This window comes from Hydra viridissima, unplaced genomic scaffold (genome assembly GCF_058129835.1).
Source record: "Hydra viridissima isolate aposymbiotic clone 2 unplaced genomic scaffold, HvirCarnegie_v1 scaffold_2, whole genome shotgun sequence".
Lineage (NCBI taxonomy): Eukaryota > Metazoa > Cnidaria > Hydrozoa > Anthoathecata > Hydridae > Hydra > Hydra viridissima.
The window spans coordinates 19085494-19103631 of record NW_028324301.1 but is presented as its reverse complement, the minus strand read 5'-3'; the positions used below and the strand labels follow the sequence as shown (position 1 = coordinate 19103631).

General features: G+C 34.0%; 1 protein-coding gene across 1 annotated transcript; it reads right to left on the bottom strand.

The window, feature by feature from the left end:
- Window positions 1-7118: 7118 nt before the first annotated feature.
- LOC149892327 (zinc finger MYM-type protein 1-like) lies at window positions 7119-9857 on the bottom strand. The gene is made up of 4 exons (XM_090078108.1): window positions 9778-9857; window positions 8155-9735; window positions 7842-8034; window positions 7119-7754 (listed from the first exon to the last, which is right to left on the bottom strand). The coding sequence occupies exons 1-4, from the start codon at window positions 9855-9857 to the stop codon at window positions 7119-7121; spliced, it is 2490 nt and encodes an 829-aa protein (XP_089934234.1).
- Window positions 9858-18138: the final 8281 nt, after the last annotated feature.

Here is an 18138-nt window from a genome sequence, read left to right as displayed (position 1 = left end):
TCGCTCGGAAGAATGATCACTCCGTGACCTTTTGAACCCTTTGTTTTTGTGGAATTTCTTTCCCAAATTTTTGAAACAATTGTTACCCACTTTTTGCCTCCCGAAGATTTTGGTGCGGTCGGTATCCTTTCTTTCTCCATTGCATGCGTTTCGATCAGTATTTTTTCATAATTTTTAAGGTCAGCATCTGTGTAAATGTTTTCGTTAGGTATTGATTTTGTAATCAACTCCCAAAGTCCTCTTGTTCCCTCGTACTTTTCTCCATTAATAATGACGTCATTATCATCGATGGTAACTTCTTCTTTTCCAATAAACTTTTTTCCATCTTCATTACAGTAAATTCCAAACACTGTGTCACCCATTTTTTTTCTCATCGCATAATGCTTCAAATAATAAGACGCGATTTTCCCATATTCTTCAACATTCATATTTTTAAAAGGTTTTAATCTTTTGGTTGGATTTGAACTTTCAACACTTTTTAAACTTTCAAAAGACGACTCGCTTTCTGGATAAGTCAAAGCCAGTGGACTGTTGTCAACCTCCCTGTATGCGATGCTTTTCAACTCGTTTTTCACATTTTCGTTGCTCTCGATCAACGGTTGAAAAAACTTGGACAGATCAGTCTGATAATTTGCATCTGAAACGTTCCGGTTGGGCTCTCATTGTAAAGCTTCTCCCTGTTGGCCATGTAATTTTTCACAATCTCATCTCTCTTTTTCGGGTCAGTTATTTTAAAGAACTCCATATTTTAAAATACGGAGAAAAAAAACTTAAACAAAAACGAAAACTCGTTTGCGTTTGCGTTCATTTTCCTTTTTTGTAAAAGTTGTTAAATGCTTGAATGGCTTCTTCTCTTCCTTTTTGGATCAGTGACTCTTTGGTCAATTCGTCAATGCTGCTTTTTGTTTTTGTTCTGATTTCTTCGGTCATGGTTTTAAATTTTTGAAGCTCGCCTAGGATGAGTTCGTATTCGGAATCGCTCATAAAACCGTCCATGAGCGATTTTGAAATGTGATCGCTAATCGTGTTCAATTTTGACTCGGAAACAACCTTTATTTTTTCGTGCTTTTCAGCCTTCAACAACATTTTTTTGTTTTGATGGTTTCCAAAAATGGACAAAGCACCCATTCCAACTGCAATCCCCTCGCACGCAATCGAAACTGGGGTGGCAACGACGGTTGACAAAAGTGCAATTTCTGTAATCCCCAAACAGATGCACACCGTTTGCAACCCATCGTCCGCAAAACGAATAATTTTTGCCACTCGATGGTACTTTTTGCTCAAGGCCATTCTTTTCGCTTTTTCATCCTCCATTTCTTTTTGGATCTCACCTATTTTTTGAAGACGAAAAGCGTCATTGGATGGTGCTGTTGGAAGAACTGGATAAATTTTTTCAGTGTTTTTTATTATCTCCATCTTTTTAACAAAGACAGATTTTTTTAATTCGAATCGATGTGATTTATTTTGCAAAGCTTTTCGCCTTTTTTGACAATGACATCATTTCCGCTGTTGTTGATTATATCCAAAACGATGTCTTCCACAGGCTCAGAAAAAATGGCATCGTTTTTGTTAAAGTTTAATTTGTCACTTATTTTGTTCATCAAAGTGACGACTGCGATTCCTTTTTCAAAATTCAATCCAACAGACAACGATATTGACGTGTTAACAAGAGCAGCAAATTTAATGTCTTTCTGAGCAAAAATCTCATGATAACCGTTTATGTTAAAACAGTTTGGGTGAACCAAATCTTTTTTTGCCACAACAATATTTTGCGATGTCTTTTTTTGCAGGTTTTTTATTGTTTCCTCCAAATTTTCCAGCTCTTTGATCCGTTCCACCAAATTTTCCAAATTTTTGGTTCGATCCGACTCTTTGAATTTCTCCAACACTTTGATCCTCTCATCCATTTGTCCCAAATACATTTTCGAAATCTCCAAACTCGAATCAGCGTGTTTCTCTGCCGAGGAGACGTTTTTAAAAAACTTGTGAGGGGCATGCATTTTTTTAATATGAAAAGAAAATGTTTTAACTCATTTTATTTTCATTTTTTTCTTCGTGTTTTTCACATTTCTTCTTCTTCTGATTTAGACTCCTTTATAATAGCAAAGTGCAACGGCGTCCTGTTTTTTTCATCTCGCGCGTTGACATCGGCTCCGTTTTCAAGTAAAATTTTCATGACGCCAAGATGACCGTTTTGGGTTGCTAAGTGCAGCGGTGTTTGTTTTTTTCCATCTCGCGCGTTGACATCGGATCCGTTTTGCAATAAAAGTTTAACAAGGTCTAAATGGCCGTTTTCACATGCCAAATGCAATGCTGTCTTTTCGTCTTTATCTTTCGCATCAATATTGAATCCGTTTTCAATCGACATCTTTTTAATATGAAAAGCAAATTTCTTAACTCATTTTATTTTTCTTTTTTTCTTTGCGTTTTTCACATTTCTTCTTCGTCAGATTTCATTCCCCCCAAATCCAAATCATCACCCATGATGCTTTGGACTGAAGTCTCATTTTTTGCGATGACCACTTCGGGAATCCTAACCTGAATGGACTCGATCTGCGCTCCGACAAAAACACCTTCAATTTTCAAAGAAGCGATCGCGTAACACTTTTGTCGAATATATTCCAAAGGATCTGTTTTCACCAGCTTTTTGTTCTCCTTTTTGAAAAACAAAGAAGAAACCTCAATGTTTTTTTCACTTTTCTTTGTGAACAATTTTCCGAAAAAAATGGGCGCTGCATGTGGCATCTCAGATTTGTTTTTAAAAATGGACAGATCCTCTGTCGTTATTTTTTTCGTTCTTCCTCCTTTTTTCAAAGTTGGGGCCATTTCCTTGACTTTTTCGCGAAGAAATTTTGATATTTTTTCAGTCACCTCGATAAACTTTTTTTCTTTTTCGCTCATTCCGTTTTTTTCGTTGAAACCGAGAAAGGACATGGAATATCCCTCCAGCTCGTTCCTTCCAAAACTACAGTTCTCAAACACACCCAGAGAAAACAAAACGGGGGTTCTTAAAACAAACGGGCCTTTTCCAGAGGAGTACTCATAAAAAAGAGGGATCTTTTGATATTGAATTGGTCTGGTTGCGGAATAAATCTCTCCAACCGATAATTTGCTGTCATCAAAATTTTCAATCGTCACCAAATTCATCTTTTTATTATGAAAAGAAAATTTTTTTAACTCATTTTTTTCAAACGGATCAATTCATTATTGTCCACCCATGAGTTGAACGAGTCTGGATATCCTTTCCATTTGACCAGTGATTTGCTTTTTGTTCTGCGAACGATTTTTTCAATCCTGAATATTTTCTGATCCGTCTTTTGCATCTCCTGCTCATAAAAAGTGCCTTGAATGTCTTCACCGTTGGCGTCAGTGATTTTATACGTGGTTGGATCCGTTCTCTGAACTTTAAACACGGTAAAAACCTCCTCGGTCCATCTCGGAGTGTACCCTTTTTCAAAATGGGGCTTCTTTTTTGTGATCCTCACTTTGTCTCCCATTAAAAATTTCGGCTCTGGTCTTTCTTTTGGCATCTTTCCATTCAGATTCATCCAGATCATATTTTTATTCTTTTCCTCGCTGGCTTCAATCGGTGTCATTTTGATGGATGAGTGCTTTGTGCTGTTGTAATTTTTCACCATTTCGTCCAAAACATCAATGTATTTATTGGTGCTGTTGGCTGAAAAATATTTAAACATTTTTTCTTTCATCGTTCTGTTCCATCGCTCGACGACACAGCTTTTTTCCTCGTTTTCAGTGGAATATAATTGAACACCCAGCGCTTTCACGTGCTTGTTGTAAAACTCTTTTCCTTTGTCCATCCACATTTTGACACATTTTCTTTCTGAGAATATTTTTTTCAATGCTTCAGCCACTTCAAGTCCCGCTTTGCTTTTCAACGGAACGATCCACCCATACTTTGAAAACACGTCGATCACCATGAGCAAATATTTTATTCCATTGTTGAATTTTGAAAACGATTGCATGTCAACCAAATCGACAGCCCATATTTCATCGATGTCGTTCACAAACACTTTTCTTTTTTTAAAATGGCGAATGACCGGTTTGTGAAGCTCCTCTCCAAGCTGATCCGTCCATTTTAAACTTGAAAAATTTTTTTTTTTTTTGCAGAGACACCCAATCCAAATTTGGCTTTGGCTTTTATGATGGGCTCGATAATCTTTCTTTCGTTTATTTCTTTTTGAGTTGGGTTTGGAATGGAGTTCATCTCCTCAAGCATCATTTGGTCTGCCAAATTTCTGCTTTTAACGTCGTTTAATTATTTATATGCAAAATCATGGTGGTACGCTGCATTGTCCACTCGGTCAACCGGTTTGCTCCACTCTTGATACATGTCGGTGGATGTGAGCCTTTTGTCCAGGTTTGTGCCAGTTTCTGTTGTTTTTTGTCCTCTCGTTTCTCAAATGGATCGTTTCTGTTTTCCTTTAGCATTTGACACAGTACATTTTTTATTTAAAATATTTTTTTTTAAACAAAAAAAATGGAAGTGACCGATTTGTCATGGAATATTGGCAAAAAAGAAAGGAACAACAACGAGCTTTTACCAAGAAGTATTCGAGGAATCATCGTTGGAAAGTCCGGTTGCGGAAAAACAACCTTGCTTCTCAATTTACTGCTCAAACCTGGATGGTTGGATTATAACCATTTGCAAGTCTTAGGCAAATCTCTTTTCCAACCCGAGTACAAAATACTGAAAAGCTCGTTCGAAAAAAATTTGCCAAAAGAGATTATCCTCGATTTATTCGATGTCAATGTACAAAAAATAATGGAAAAATTAAATCTAAACCCTGAAGATGTGATTGATGATCTTTCAAAAGAATGTGGTAAAGAAGCAGACATGGAGTGTCAATTTTTTGAAACAGCTGACGATGTGCCTGAACCTGAAGACCTCGATTCAACAAAAAACAATCTAATGATCTTTGACGATTTGCAATTGACCAAACAAAACAAGTGTGAAAAATATTACATCCGAGGAAGACACTCCAACGTTGACTGCTTTTACCTTGCTCAAAATTATTTTATGCTCCCCAGACAAACCATTCTAGAAAACACCAATTTTATTTGCTTGTTTCCTCAAGACTCAAAAAATATTGACCACATTTATCGAGACCACGTTTCGAGCGACATGAAAAAAGAAGAATTCAAAAAATTTTGCAAATATTGCTGGTCTCAACCCCACGGATTTGCAGTCATTGATTTGTCCACAAACAAAATTAAGACAAAATATCGAAGCGGATTTAACATTTCTCAGAAGAAAAAAAAAATTTCTGAGTAAAAAAAATTCGCCCATTTAAAAAATGTCAGGCATAATCATCGATGTGGATGGAACATCCAACATAATTCAAACAGAATTTTTGGACAAAATCGTTTTTGAAAAAGAAAAAAAATATGAGATGGCTTTTCTCGGTCTTGAGACATACAACAGCTTTCCAAACATCACCAGCAAAAACAATTCTTTCCGGTACAGCATGAACAACGGTGCCAATTGGGAAAACGTTGTCATTCCAGAAGGAAGCTACGACATCATCGACATCAACAATTATTTGCAAAAAACCGTCTCAAACACAATCAAAAATTATGCGTCTCAAAGCGCAAGTTACGTCACCGCAAATAAAATCAGTTACTCACCAGAAAACATCAAGATTGGATCCAATTCAAACACTTTAAAATCAACCATCAAACTTGGATTAAATTATTTGATGGATTTGAACGTGGAAAACAGCATCGCATCCCTTTTGGGCTTCACAAAAAGACAATTAGACTCGAATTCCGAATACGAGTCCGACGACATTGTCAGAATCACGAACATCAACACGATCAGAATCGTCAACAACGTTATCGGTTCGGCATACATCAACGGATCGCAATTAAATTGCATTTACTCCTTTTACCCCTCTGTGGGTCCTGGCTTTAAAATCATCGAAAGACCCACCCATTTGGTTTACCTCCCTGTCAAAGTACCTGAAATTTCCACGATGATCACACGCATTGTTGATCAAAACGGAAATCTAATCGACTTTCGAGGAGAGGACATCACGATCCGTTATCACATTCGAGAAGTAAAATAAATTTTTTTTCCGGCATTTTAAAAATGAGCAATTACATTCGTGTCAAATTAAATGTGTCTCAGGGATAGATCGACAAAATAAAAAAATTAATCATTGAAGGAAAACCCGCGAGCATCCGCATTTCAAATGATAATCTTCACGGAAACGACATTTTACTTTTAACAGAAAGCCAACACCGAAAAATTGTGGACGCCCTCAATCGTGGAGTTGGAGTCACCATAAAAATGAGCAAAACTCAATTGGAACACAACGCAAAAGTAGAAGGAGGATTTCTTGGTGCTCTTTTGCCTTTATTGGGAAGGGTTGCAGCCAAAGCCGTCCCAGTTTTTGGCAAGGCCGCTTTGGGCGGTGTTGCCTCTTCTCTTGGTTCCAATATGATTGACAAAATTTTAGGAAATGGAATAAAATCAGAAGGAGGGTTTCTTCCTCTTCTTTTACCTTTATTGGGAGCTCTTGCGCCCACTTTGATCGAAAAAATTGTTGGAAATGGTATTGCTTACCTCAAAAGCAATGGAAAAGGAATGAAAATTGCCACATACAAAGGAGACGGACTGTTTTTAACACCCTGGGTCACAGGAAGCTCACTCAAAGATGGATTATACTTCAAAAGAGACAGAAAATATGTTCCCATCTTATCTTAATTTCTTCTCGGACCCATTCTCAAAAATCCTTTAAAAAAAATTTCTTGGCATAATAAAATGAACGGAAAAACAAGGATCTTGAGAAATGAGGACGGAAAAATTAAAAGCATAAAAACACTTGACCCCATTGAATATTTAAGGAAAAAAGGATTTGGATGGCGAGAAATTGAAATTTACAAATCAATTCTCGAACAAAAACAAGAACAAAAACAAGAACAAATAAAAAAAGAAATTTTTCGCGCAAGATTTAAACACCTTTGTAATCATTAAATTTTTTTTTTCATTACGCGTTTTATCACGTCATGAAAAAAATGTTTTCTCATCGTCACCCTCGCCGTCTTCGCCACCCCTCACCCCTCGCCCTCGTCAGAAATTTTCAACCCCGCGATTATCAAAAAAATTCAAAACGGAGATCGAAAATGGTTTTGTCCCAGAACTCTCCTTTTCTAGTAGTGGCAAATGTGTTAATAGTATCATTAAAATCTAATTTTTCAACCAATTCTGCTTCAATGCTAAATATTGCTAATGCATTCAGTCTTTCCTCCTTCATGGTTGACCTCAAGTAGGATTTTACTCTTTTAAGTACAGAAAAAGCTCTTTCGCCTGAGCAGTTTGAAACTGCTGTACTAAGGTACATACGCATAACTACTTCTAAATTTGGAAACATACACTCTAATCTTTTGGTCTTGATGTACTTATACATAGAGAGAACAGATTTTACATTTTTATCCGTGGAAATTAATTTTGAAAAAAGAATACACTCATCTATAAGTAAGCTTGAGTTTTCAACATCATCAATAAAATATTTTGCCAAAGTTTCACATGCGTTCCTTATAACAATAGAACTCGGTGTTTTATACAATGTGGGTATACACCCATAAATATCTGATATTTTTTCATAAGCTTGTCTTCTTGAACTAAGTTGACATTTAAGAGTATCAATGATCACATAATATACATTTCTAACAAAATCTATTTTCCCTGTGATTTCTGTTAGAGGTTGAGATCTTGATTCATCAGCCATAGCCTAAAAAAAAAATAGTTTTTAATGTTGTTAATGTTTATGACTTTTTTCAAATTATTTTATGTGTATTTTAAAATTAATAAGTTAAACATACCTTTCTCTTTTTTTTCTCTTGGAATCTTTGACATACTCCGAACAATCAGTACTTTCTACAGCCTTATTTTCAAAAGCATCAAAATCATCTCTGATCTGTACCAAGTAATTTTCAAGGCCATTATATAGGTCTAATACTGTATGAAGATCAATGTCAGTTGATTGTAATTTTTTATTTGTAGCATTAAAACTAAAATCATATTAAACTTTATATTAATTTATTTATCTATTAAGCTGACCCTAATAAAATAAAATAAATGAAAGCATAATTTATTATTTAAAAATAATTAATTTATAGAGTGAAAAATACCTGTTTAATATTGAATTCCATATGCATATCATTAAACCAGTTTCTAAAGTTTTTAATCTTGCAAGCAACCCATTATCTTCTACTTTACATACAGCTTTTTCTTTCTGATTATCAACTATACTATGCAAAACTTCAATTATAAATGCATAAGAATTATATAAAGCATGGCAAGCATCAAAATGAGCACTCCAGCGAGTTACTGATAAATTTTTTACACAAAGATTTTTCTTCAAATATGTTTTTAAAATGTCCCAACGTGCAGTAGAACTAGAAAAAAAATTGTATAGTTCCTTGAGAAGCATAAAAAATGAAGTAGCAGAATTACAACTTTCTGCTGCACACGTTCCGACCAAGTTAAGAGAATGTGCAGAACATGGTACATACTCTGCAAATGAATTAAAACTTTTAATTCTTGACTGCAATCCAGAATACTGACCTGACATATTTCTCGCATTGTCGTAGCTCTGGCCACGACAATTTTCAATTGGTATATTGTGTGAATTAAGAAAATCCATTACAACATTGCTCATTTCTTCAGATTTATGACCACTGTTCGGAATGAATATTAAAAATCTTTCTGCAGGTACACCATTAGGTAAAACATATCTTAATGCAATAACAAGTTGATCGACGTTTGCTATATCAGGTGTAGAATCAACAATTAAAGAATAATACTTGGCTGCTTTTAATTCTTTTAATATAATTTTAATTATATCATTCTTCATCAAAAGTATAAGTTCTTCATAGATTGTGGATGATAAATAAGACGGAGTTCCTTTCCCTCTATTCCCATATTTTTCTATATGTTGAGCAATAAAAGGGTCAAATTTAGCAAGTAACTCTAACGTTCCCAAAAAGTTCCCATTGTTAATTTTGTTAAATTGTTCATTATCACCTCTGAATGATAAACCTTTTGCACCGAGAAATTTAATTACTTCAACAATTCGATGAAGAACAGCTTTCCAGTAATTCTTTTCATCAGTCACTTGTGTTGCCAATTGAGTGTCAATTCTACCTACATCACTTTGTAATGTAATAAAACTTAATGTATTATTTTTATGTGCCAAAGAATTTTCGTGCCTGGAAATAAGTAAATGTCCATTTTTCCAATCATTAAATCCAGCATCTCCCAGTTGAGTACTGCATCCAAATAATTTGCATGGAGCACAAAATAATACAAATTTTGAAATTGAATAAACAAGCCATTTCCGTGAAACATTTTCTACGTTTTTTCGATTTTTCGTAAAGATTAATTTACTACAATAACGATCATAATCAGAATAAGATCGTTTTGGTGAGGTAAAATCTGCATCAATGTTCTGATCATATCCAAATTTTCCAATATAATTACGATATATATTACTATTTGTCCAATCTGCTGGATCTTTAAAATTATTTGTATTATTCTGCGTAAGAGGATTAGGAATGACATTTAGCTCAGATTTTTCTGATTCCTCATTTACATCAACAACTGATTGATCTGAAGAAGACGCAGTACATTGAATAGAAGTAGAAGTAGTAGAACAATTATTGGTAATAGTTATATCATTTGAAGATTCTAGTTTATTATCTTCAACACAACTAGGGGAAATGTTATTTATTTGTTTGAAAAAATTATTTCACCGTAAAATCACTTCTTTTTCTTTTTTAAAAATTACACGCTTTCTCGCTTGGGCTCCACTAATATGTCGTTTCTGATCCATTTTTACATAAATATCGAACACTAAACTATATATAAAACGCACTACTCGCACTAAAGTAAAACCTTTATAATTTAAATTTACAAGTTACAATAGTGTTAACAAAACATACGTACGATCAAACGGAGGAATTTTCGATGCACGTGACGCGTGTATACGAAATACTAATACTATTTAATATTTTATAAAATCATTTAAAATATTTTAAATAAAAAAAAATATTTTAAAAAAATTTTAAAAAATGGTCATAAATTGGGTAAAATAGTATAAATACTATTTTACCCAATTTATGACCATCGGCGGCGAGCTACGACAAATATAAATAAGTAAATGCACTGGCATTGTCTGCCGTCTGCGGCTCCACATACGTTATCGGTGTGCAACCGGTTCTACGGAAAAATAACAATCTAAAAATAAAACGAGGTTTAGAAGACCGCACGACAAAACGCATTGATTATTACTATTTCAAATTTCCGATATTATTTAAATAAAAATAAGATCAGGATAGTATTGTGCTTATTGTCAATAATTATTTTACAGATTGTACAATTTTTCTAGTTTAAAAAAAAAAAAAAAGGATAGTATGTAGTGCCCGTGCCCCTAAATCCGTGGTTGTGTAGGCTGAAGCCTACACTGCTTACGCCTTAATCCGGGATTGTATATGTCATTTTTATGAAAATACCTTAATTATTTGCCTCTTGATCCTGATTGAGGGAGAAATTTTTTGAACAAAAGCACAACTGTAACTTAAAGTAGAACAAAATTCAATAACAAAATTAAGGTTTAGAAGAATTTTTCTTCTCGTGTTTAAGAATAATGACCATGTAATAAATACAACTCCCTCAAATTGAGGGGTTTGTAAATTTTACATGGTCACCGTTTCTAAACATATTGAGTATTTTTGATGAAATTTGAATTATGCAAAAGAGCTTTGGTTTACTATAGAGTAATGTAGTTTTTTTTCCAAAGTAATATTTACTTTGTCGGGGGTCAAGAGAGAAAAGTTGTTAGCGTATTTTTTTTCCCCCAAGTTCCAGTTGCCGTGATTTTTTGTAAACCATCCTCATTTGACATTATCATTAGCATATAAAAGTTTTGACCCCCGCAAAAAATTCAAAATCCATCTATTAAAGCGTAAAAAGGAGGCTCAGACAAATTATAAGATTTTAAAATTTTCTTCAAATGTACACTTAAGGGCAAAGTAATGCTTTTATAGAAGCATTTTTTAGCCTTTTCAGATGAAGTTGATCGTAAATTTGACAGGTTGTGTAATTATCCAGATACTGCTACTAAAAATGTTGATAGTATGTTTTTGAAATTGACTTGTGGTACAATCACTGGTCCATTCAATATGGGAATTAATAGAATAACAAGTTCAGTATATCATGTTGATGGTCATGGTGCTGTAACTAAAAACTATGTTGATGAAAACGTTGTTAAACCTTTAACGATGCAAGCCACTGATACTTACGTAAATGAACATTTCACACCCATTGGCAGAAGAAAAAAATTACTCTGGCAAGCTCCAAAAAAACCCTTTGGTGGGAGCAATTTTGACACTTTCCTGATCTCAAAACTATAAAAACTGAAGTCATCCATCACCGTCCGGGGAAGAAATTTCATTTTTAAACTTTTGCTTTATAAAAAAAAGCAAATGATAGCATTAAAAGTTTTTGGCATTTTTACAGCAGCAGTAACCTTAAATTTTCATATTGTAAACAATTAAAAACATATAATCTGGTTAGAGAAACTAATGAGAATCTTAAACTGCAAATAATTTCATTTTTATTAAATCTGAAAATGAGCAATTGTTAATGATATACATTGCTCTTTTGTTACGTTAATTTTAGATATTCAGTATAAAATTTTTCGATCATTAATTGAATATTGTTTGTCACTTCCATGCAGTAAACTAACCAAAATTAAATAATTTTTAATTTTGAAACTATATAACTTTTACCAAACCAAGGAAACAGCAATTACCATTTTTAAACTTATGCTGTTACTCAAATTTTGAACTGTGTGCTTAAAAAATCTACATATCAGTATTGTTATAGAAAAAAAGAATAATTTTTTCAGTTTCTAAACTTAAATTGAAGAAAAAGCCGAATCAAGCCAAATCACACAATGACTGCAGAAAAACCGTCTGTTTTCTCTGCATGAGAAAGAGCTCAAGGTATTGTGTTATTTTTTCTTTTTTCTTTAATACTTTGATTTATTTATAAAACCATTTGAATATTTAACATAAAATTCTTTTGATATACATTATCTGATGAGCTTTATGTATTGTTTTCAGAGTTCTCATAAAATCTGATGGATGATGTGTTGAGCATACTTTAACACAGTCTTGATTTTGCCGACAACAGAGTGCCTCTTGGAATATGTGATACTTGCCGAATCACCATAGGAGAGAAGAAGAATTCAATTTACCACATCTTTTTGAGCAGAAGTCAATTTACCACCTCTTTTTGACTTCACACCTGTCAAAGTTCGACAAGAGGCAACAACTGTGTCTGCCTAATCTACCAGATTGGTTGATTGAAAGTTTTTGAAAAGCACCCACTTAAAGATTAAGAAAAATTGGAAACAGGCCAAACTTAAAGAAGATGAGTGAGGCAGTTGCTTTTTGCTAGAGTTAAAAAAATATAATGACGTCACTATGAATGTAATACAATCAAGACAATAGTGTGATGTAATGATAACTTTCAGGTTCATCAAGAGCAAAAAAACTCTTTGGTGATGGTCCTATCTTGAGCACTCATGATCTTGTGCAAGTGTTAGTCAACACAGGCCTGTCAAACACAAACATGAAGAAGTTTGCTTCAACTATCCATCACGTGTCCAAGGGTCAGATTTTGGAGCCTAACTTTCATGAAAACTTTTGTGATGCAGAAAAACAACTCAAAGATCATTTCATCCAAACAAAAATTGAGTTCAGTAACGATAAGTTGCAGAAAAACCAACAAATTGTCATGCATTGCAAAGATCTTACAGATTTCCTCAATTATGTTCTGTTGAATAGACAAATCTATTCATCACACATTGTAAAGCTTGGCCTTGATGGAAGTAGTGGTTTCTTGAAAGTAATTTTGGGCATTCAAGAGGCAGAGCAGAACATGGAGGCAGGGTCACCACCAACCAAGAAAACTTTAGCCACACCAACTGTCAGGGACAGAGGAGTCAAGAAGCAGCTGCTAGTTGCAATTGCTGAGGATGTGCCTGAAAATTACAGTAATATTCAAAAGATCTTCAATCTTCTTGGAATCGAGAAAATTGACCTCCTTCTCTCAACAGATTTGAAGTTAGCCTACATTGTTTTTGGCCTTCAGTCATATGCAAGCTCCTGACCCTTGCACATGGTGTGATGCCTCACAAGAATTTAGCCCAATGTGGCACCCCTAAAACATTTGGCTCTTTGAGACAATGCTTTGAGGATTTCAATGGAAGTGGTCAGGATTTGAAGAAAGCTAAGCTATTCAAAAATGTTGTCAACTTGCCACATCTAAATGTACCAGACAGCACACTTGTCTTGGACGTCATTTCACCAATGGAATTCCACTTACTTCTGGGTGTGGTAAACCATCTTTACAAAATTCTAAGGGAGTCTTGGCCAAAAGTCTCAACTTGGCTAAAGAATCTGCATATCAAACCACACCCTTCTCATGGTGGGCAGTATGCTGCCAATGAATGCAGGAAAATGCTGAAGAATGTGGATCTTCTTAAGATAATGGTAGAACAAGATTGCCTATTCGACATCTTTGATATAATTGACACATAGCAAAAATTTGATTCTGTGGTTTCTGGATGCTTCGGAAACAAAATGAAACCTGGCTATGTAAAAAGAATTTCACACTGCATGATGAATTTCACATTGCATACTTGTCCCTGACAAGAGGAAGCATCACTCCAAAGGTTCATGCAGTATTTTTCCACGTGAAAGAGTTCATTGAAAAACAAAGAGAACCACTAACAAAATACAGTGAGTAGGCATTAGAGGCTTTGCACCACAACTTCAAATCACACTGGAGTAAATATAAAAGGCCAATTGATCATCCTGAGTATGAGAAGTGGCTGCAAACCTGTCTGGTTGACTACAACAGCAAAAGCTTGTAAGGAAGAGAAAGGTATAAATAGTAGAAAATAGTGCACATTTTCTATTCTTTCAATGAGAAAAACTGCTTTTTTCACTCTTGGATAACTTGTTGAGTAAAAGCTGTTGAACTCAACCATATTTTAAGGATCATCGATGAAACTATCAAAGATGCAATTTTCCATTGTATTTTCTTCTGATATTGCAGATTATTTTATAGCAGTTATTGAATATCTTTTGCTTTAGAAAAAAAAAGTATATAAAAACTTGATTTGTTATATTATCTTTTGCAATTTTTTGTTAAACAGTTACCTATTTTGTTTTTTATGCCAATTTAGAATAAAGAATTTTTATAATACTGTAAAAATGCCAAAAAATATTCAATGCTGTCATTTTAAATTTTTTAAGAATAAGCAAAATTTTAAGTGCACTTTTCTTCTGCGGACGGTGATGGATGATTTCAGTTTTTATAGTTTTGAGATCAGGAAAGTGTCAAAATTGCTCCCACCAAAGAGTTTTTCTGGAGCTTACCAGAGTAATTTTTTTCTTCTGCCAATTGGTGTGATTTAACAAATTATGCTGAATATCTACAAGGTGACTGGAAAGTTCTGTCAGTACTTCACAATCAATTTATTTTTGATACAATATACATAAACTACTGAAATTACAGTAACAGATCATTCGTTTCATGGAGGCCAAGTTGTGATGTTATTTAGAATTGACCTTGGACTCCAAAATACCCCACACGGAAAAATCAAGTGGATTCAGGTCGGTAGAGGACGGAGGCCACTCATCCATCATAGGATTTAATAATTAACACTAGAAAACAAATGTAAAAAAAAATATACTAGCAATTGATAAATAGCCTGTGCTAAAAATACAACTAATAATTTACTCAGTTTGAAGGTTTTTAAAGAAATCTTAAGCCTTCAACATCTCAAATAATGATGCAACCTTTTTCTAATTTTAGTTCTGAATTAGTTGATTAGCATGCAGCTGATTTAAAATTCTTCCTGAATATAAATGTATTTTCAAATGTTTGTTCCCCTTTTGTGTTGATTACTAAAAGCAAATAGTAATCCGATTGGCGGCATATTTTCTGAAAATCAACACACAAAACATGAATAACAACTACCTCCCTTTACCATTGTTTTTTCGAACTCTTTTGTTAATTGCTTCTTTTTGCTATTGAAATTACATCAGATAGGAACACGGTAAAGAAGTTTTAGGTACACTAAAAATTGTTTATCGTGTTGCTATCGGTCATGTCGCTTGCTTCTAAAATTAAAAATAACTAGAAAAAGCATTTTCAAATATTTTTTATTTGTTTCTCTTTGCCATAAAACAAGTTACAGAGCTTTTAAAAGACCAGTAAGAACAGAAACACGAAAACGACGAGCCCTATGTCAAGATTCAAGAAACTTTAGACCATGATGAATAGTACGACGAAAGAATGGATGACCGAGAGTTCTATCTTCGGATTTGTTAAGAAAAAGAACATTATTGGGCTACTTCGCTATTCGCCTAACAAAATAATGAATCACTTGAGTTACAAGCCATTTGACCCGTGCCTGCTCGAAAAACGGAAAATCTTCCCTTTAACTTTGCAGACAAACCGAGATCTTCAAATGGTTCATGGAGGCAAACATCGAGTGTCGGCTAAATGCAATTGCTGCTTCCATATTTTCCAAGTAATAATTCTTTAAAAATAAATTGAATCTATGCAAACATCTTTGGTTCAACTCGTTAAATAAATGTTAAATTTGAGTTTTAACATAAACAAAATAAAAAATAAAAAGTAATGATTTGTATATGTTTTACAAATACAGCAACTGGTTTGTCGGACCATCAAACAATATCAGGAACTTAGTCATGATGGCCGCCCCCGAGGAAGCAAAGCGCAAGGCTTCGCAGGAATCATGAAGAAATCGCAGGAACACAGAAGGAATCCAACAGTTTCAATGCGAAAAATAGCTGTGAGACCGGTATTAGTTGCGAATGGTTCGTCAAATAAAAAAAAAAAGATGCATAAGACTTGAAAGATTACGATGTCTTCTTTTTAAACATGCAACTGCCAGAATACTTTTTTCATAGATGAAAAGCTCTTTTCAGTGGAACAAGCGCATTACAATCAAAACGGCAGAATTTGATCAAAAGTAACTCCTGGAACGCCTGCGGTAGTTGAGTTTTAACAAAATCCGCAGTCCATTATGTTTTTAAAAAAAAAAACTCCCGGAACGCCTGCAGTGGTTAAGTTTCAACAAAATCCGCAGTCCATTACGGTTAAAAAAAAAAACTTCTTACTTTTGGCAATTAAGACGTGAAATTCAATCAAGAAATGTATCGTCGAGACATCCCTGAATCTGTATTACTTTTGTGGTTATAAGAGCATATTGGCAATACAAACTGAACCATACAACAGGATACCGCCCAAGTTAACAATGCAAAAGTTACGCAAAAATGGTGCAAGGCGCATTTTTCTGATTTTATAACCTCTGTGGAGTGGTCGCCTTATTCGCTGGATTTAAATTTGATGAAATACATTGTGTTGTCAGTTTTAGACGCAAGTGCTTGCACTAAACACTACAACATTTTTTCGGAGTTAAAGCAAAATTTTGATTGATAAGCTTCGTGAAACCAGACGTAAATAATATTACTACTAAATCATACTGTTATTTTTTGTTTTTAATTTTTTTATTTTTAGCGAAATGTTTCTATATAAAAAATCTTGATCAATGTTTTTTTGTGTTATCCTGTAATTTGTAAATAGTCAATTTACTGCAGTAAAAATGGTCAAAATCAATTATCTTCTGTGAATTCCACAACTATTTCCTGTGAATTATTGATTTTTTTTCTGTTAATTAACTGCCTGTCAAAAACATATTTTTTTAAAAATATTTTTAGGGATGTCTGGAAATGTCCTAACACAAGCCTGATGCCAGGAAAACGATGGTCTCTGACAAGGATTCTGATACGATCCCACCTGTCAAGAAAAGCACCAAAGTTCAACAAGGTGTTCTCGGCATAGCCTATCTATTAAACACGATTATTAAGTTTCGTCTAACTTTAGAAGCCATTTGTAATCAACTACTTCAAGGAGACGCTAAGATTGTTCATAAACTTAACATTTTACAAGTAGAAAACGGTTGACTTTGGTGAAAATCAGTCAAGATGGTTTGTTTACAGTTTTAGATGACAGCTCTGGAAATCTGAAGGAAGTCAGTCCAATCAAAGCCAAATATGACATATCCTCCTCATTTTAAAGGAATTGTTTCTTATCATGGCTGAACTAAAGCAGACCTTTCTCCAACTTTTCAAAATGTTTGTATAAGGCTGAACAAGATTCAGAGGTCACTTGTTGCAGCCATTGACCAACTTGAAAAAAATGAACCTGGCGCGACAACGAACAAAGCTGTACCTTTAGCGTGCGGGCATGCTGGTGCATTGCCAGTAAAATTTCCAAGTTCATTTTAAAGATCATTATTCTGAAGATTAGTTTTTGGTACTATTTGATATTTTTTGTTACTTAATTTGATAATAACGCCATATTTTGTATATTTAGGGTTAATTTTTTTAAATACTAAGTCCTTTCAGATGATTCCAATGACAATGACCTTGCTATTTTCTTTTTTAGTTGATTAACCAGCATCCCTCGATGTTTCACCATCCGTTTTTTTCTTTCTTAATTGACGAATTTCTACTTCAATGTCCCTTTGATTACAAATTCGAATTCTTTCTTACAGTGAAATCACTTACTCTTCTCTTTCATCATGAAAATAATTTTGGAGAACTTTTAAATCAAAAGCTTTATCATGGAAGGTCATATTAAAATCAATACAAATTGAGATCTTCCAAAACCATGATGTTAGAAAAACAATTGTTAATATTTGATTATAGAACTGCTTTGCATTGAGAGAAGAAAACATAAAGTGCATTGATAGTTCTGAAAAAGGTAACCATCATTAATCCTTATTTGGGTGCATGGACGCCTACCAAATTGAGTGATAAAAATAATATATAAAAACTGCTGTGTTGTTTTCTTTCTCTTTTTTTTTTTTTGGCTCTTTAATGAACACTAGCTTTGTATCCAGTCATAGTAGCAGCTTTATTGTAGCACTGTGACCGACAATCTTATAATTTCTTTTTTTTTTTCTTTTTTTTTCTCTAACTGCTTTTCTCTAAACATTATCCTCT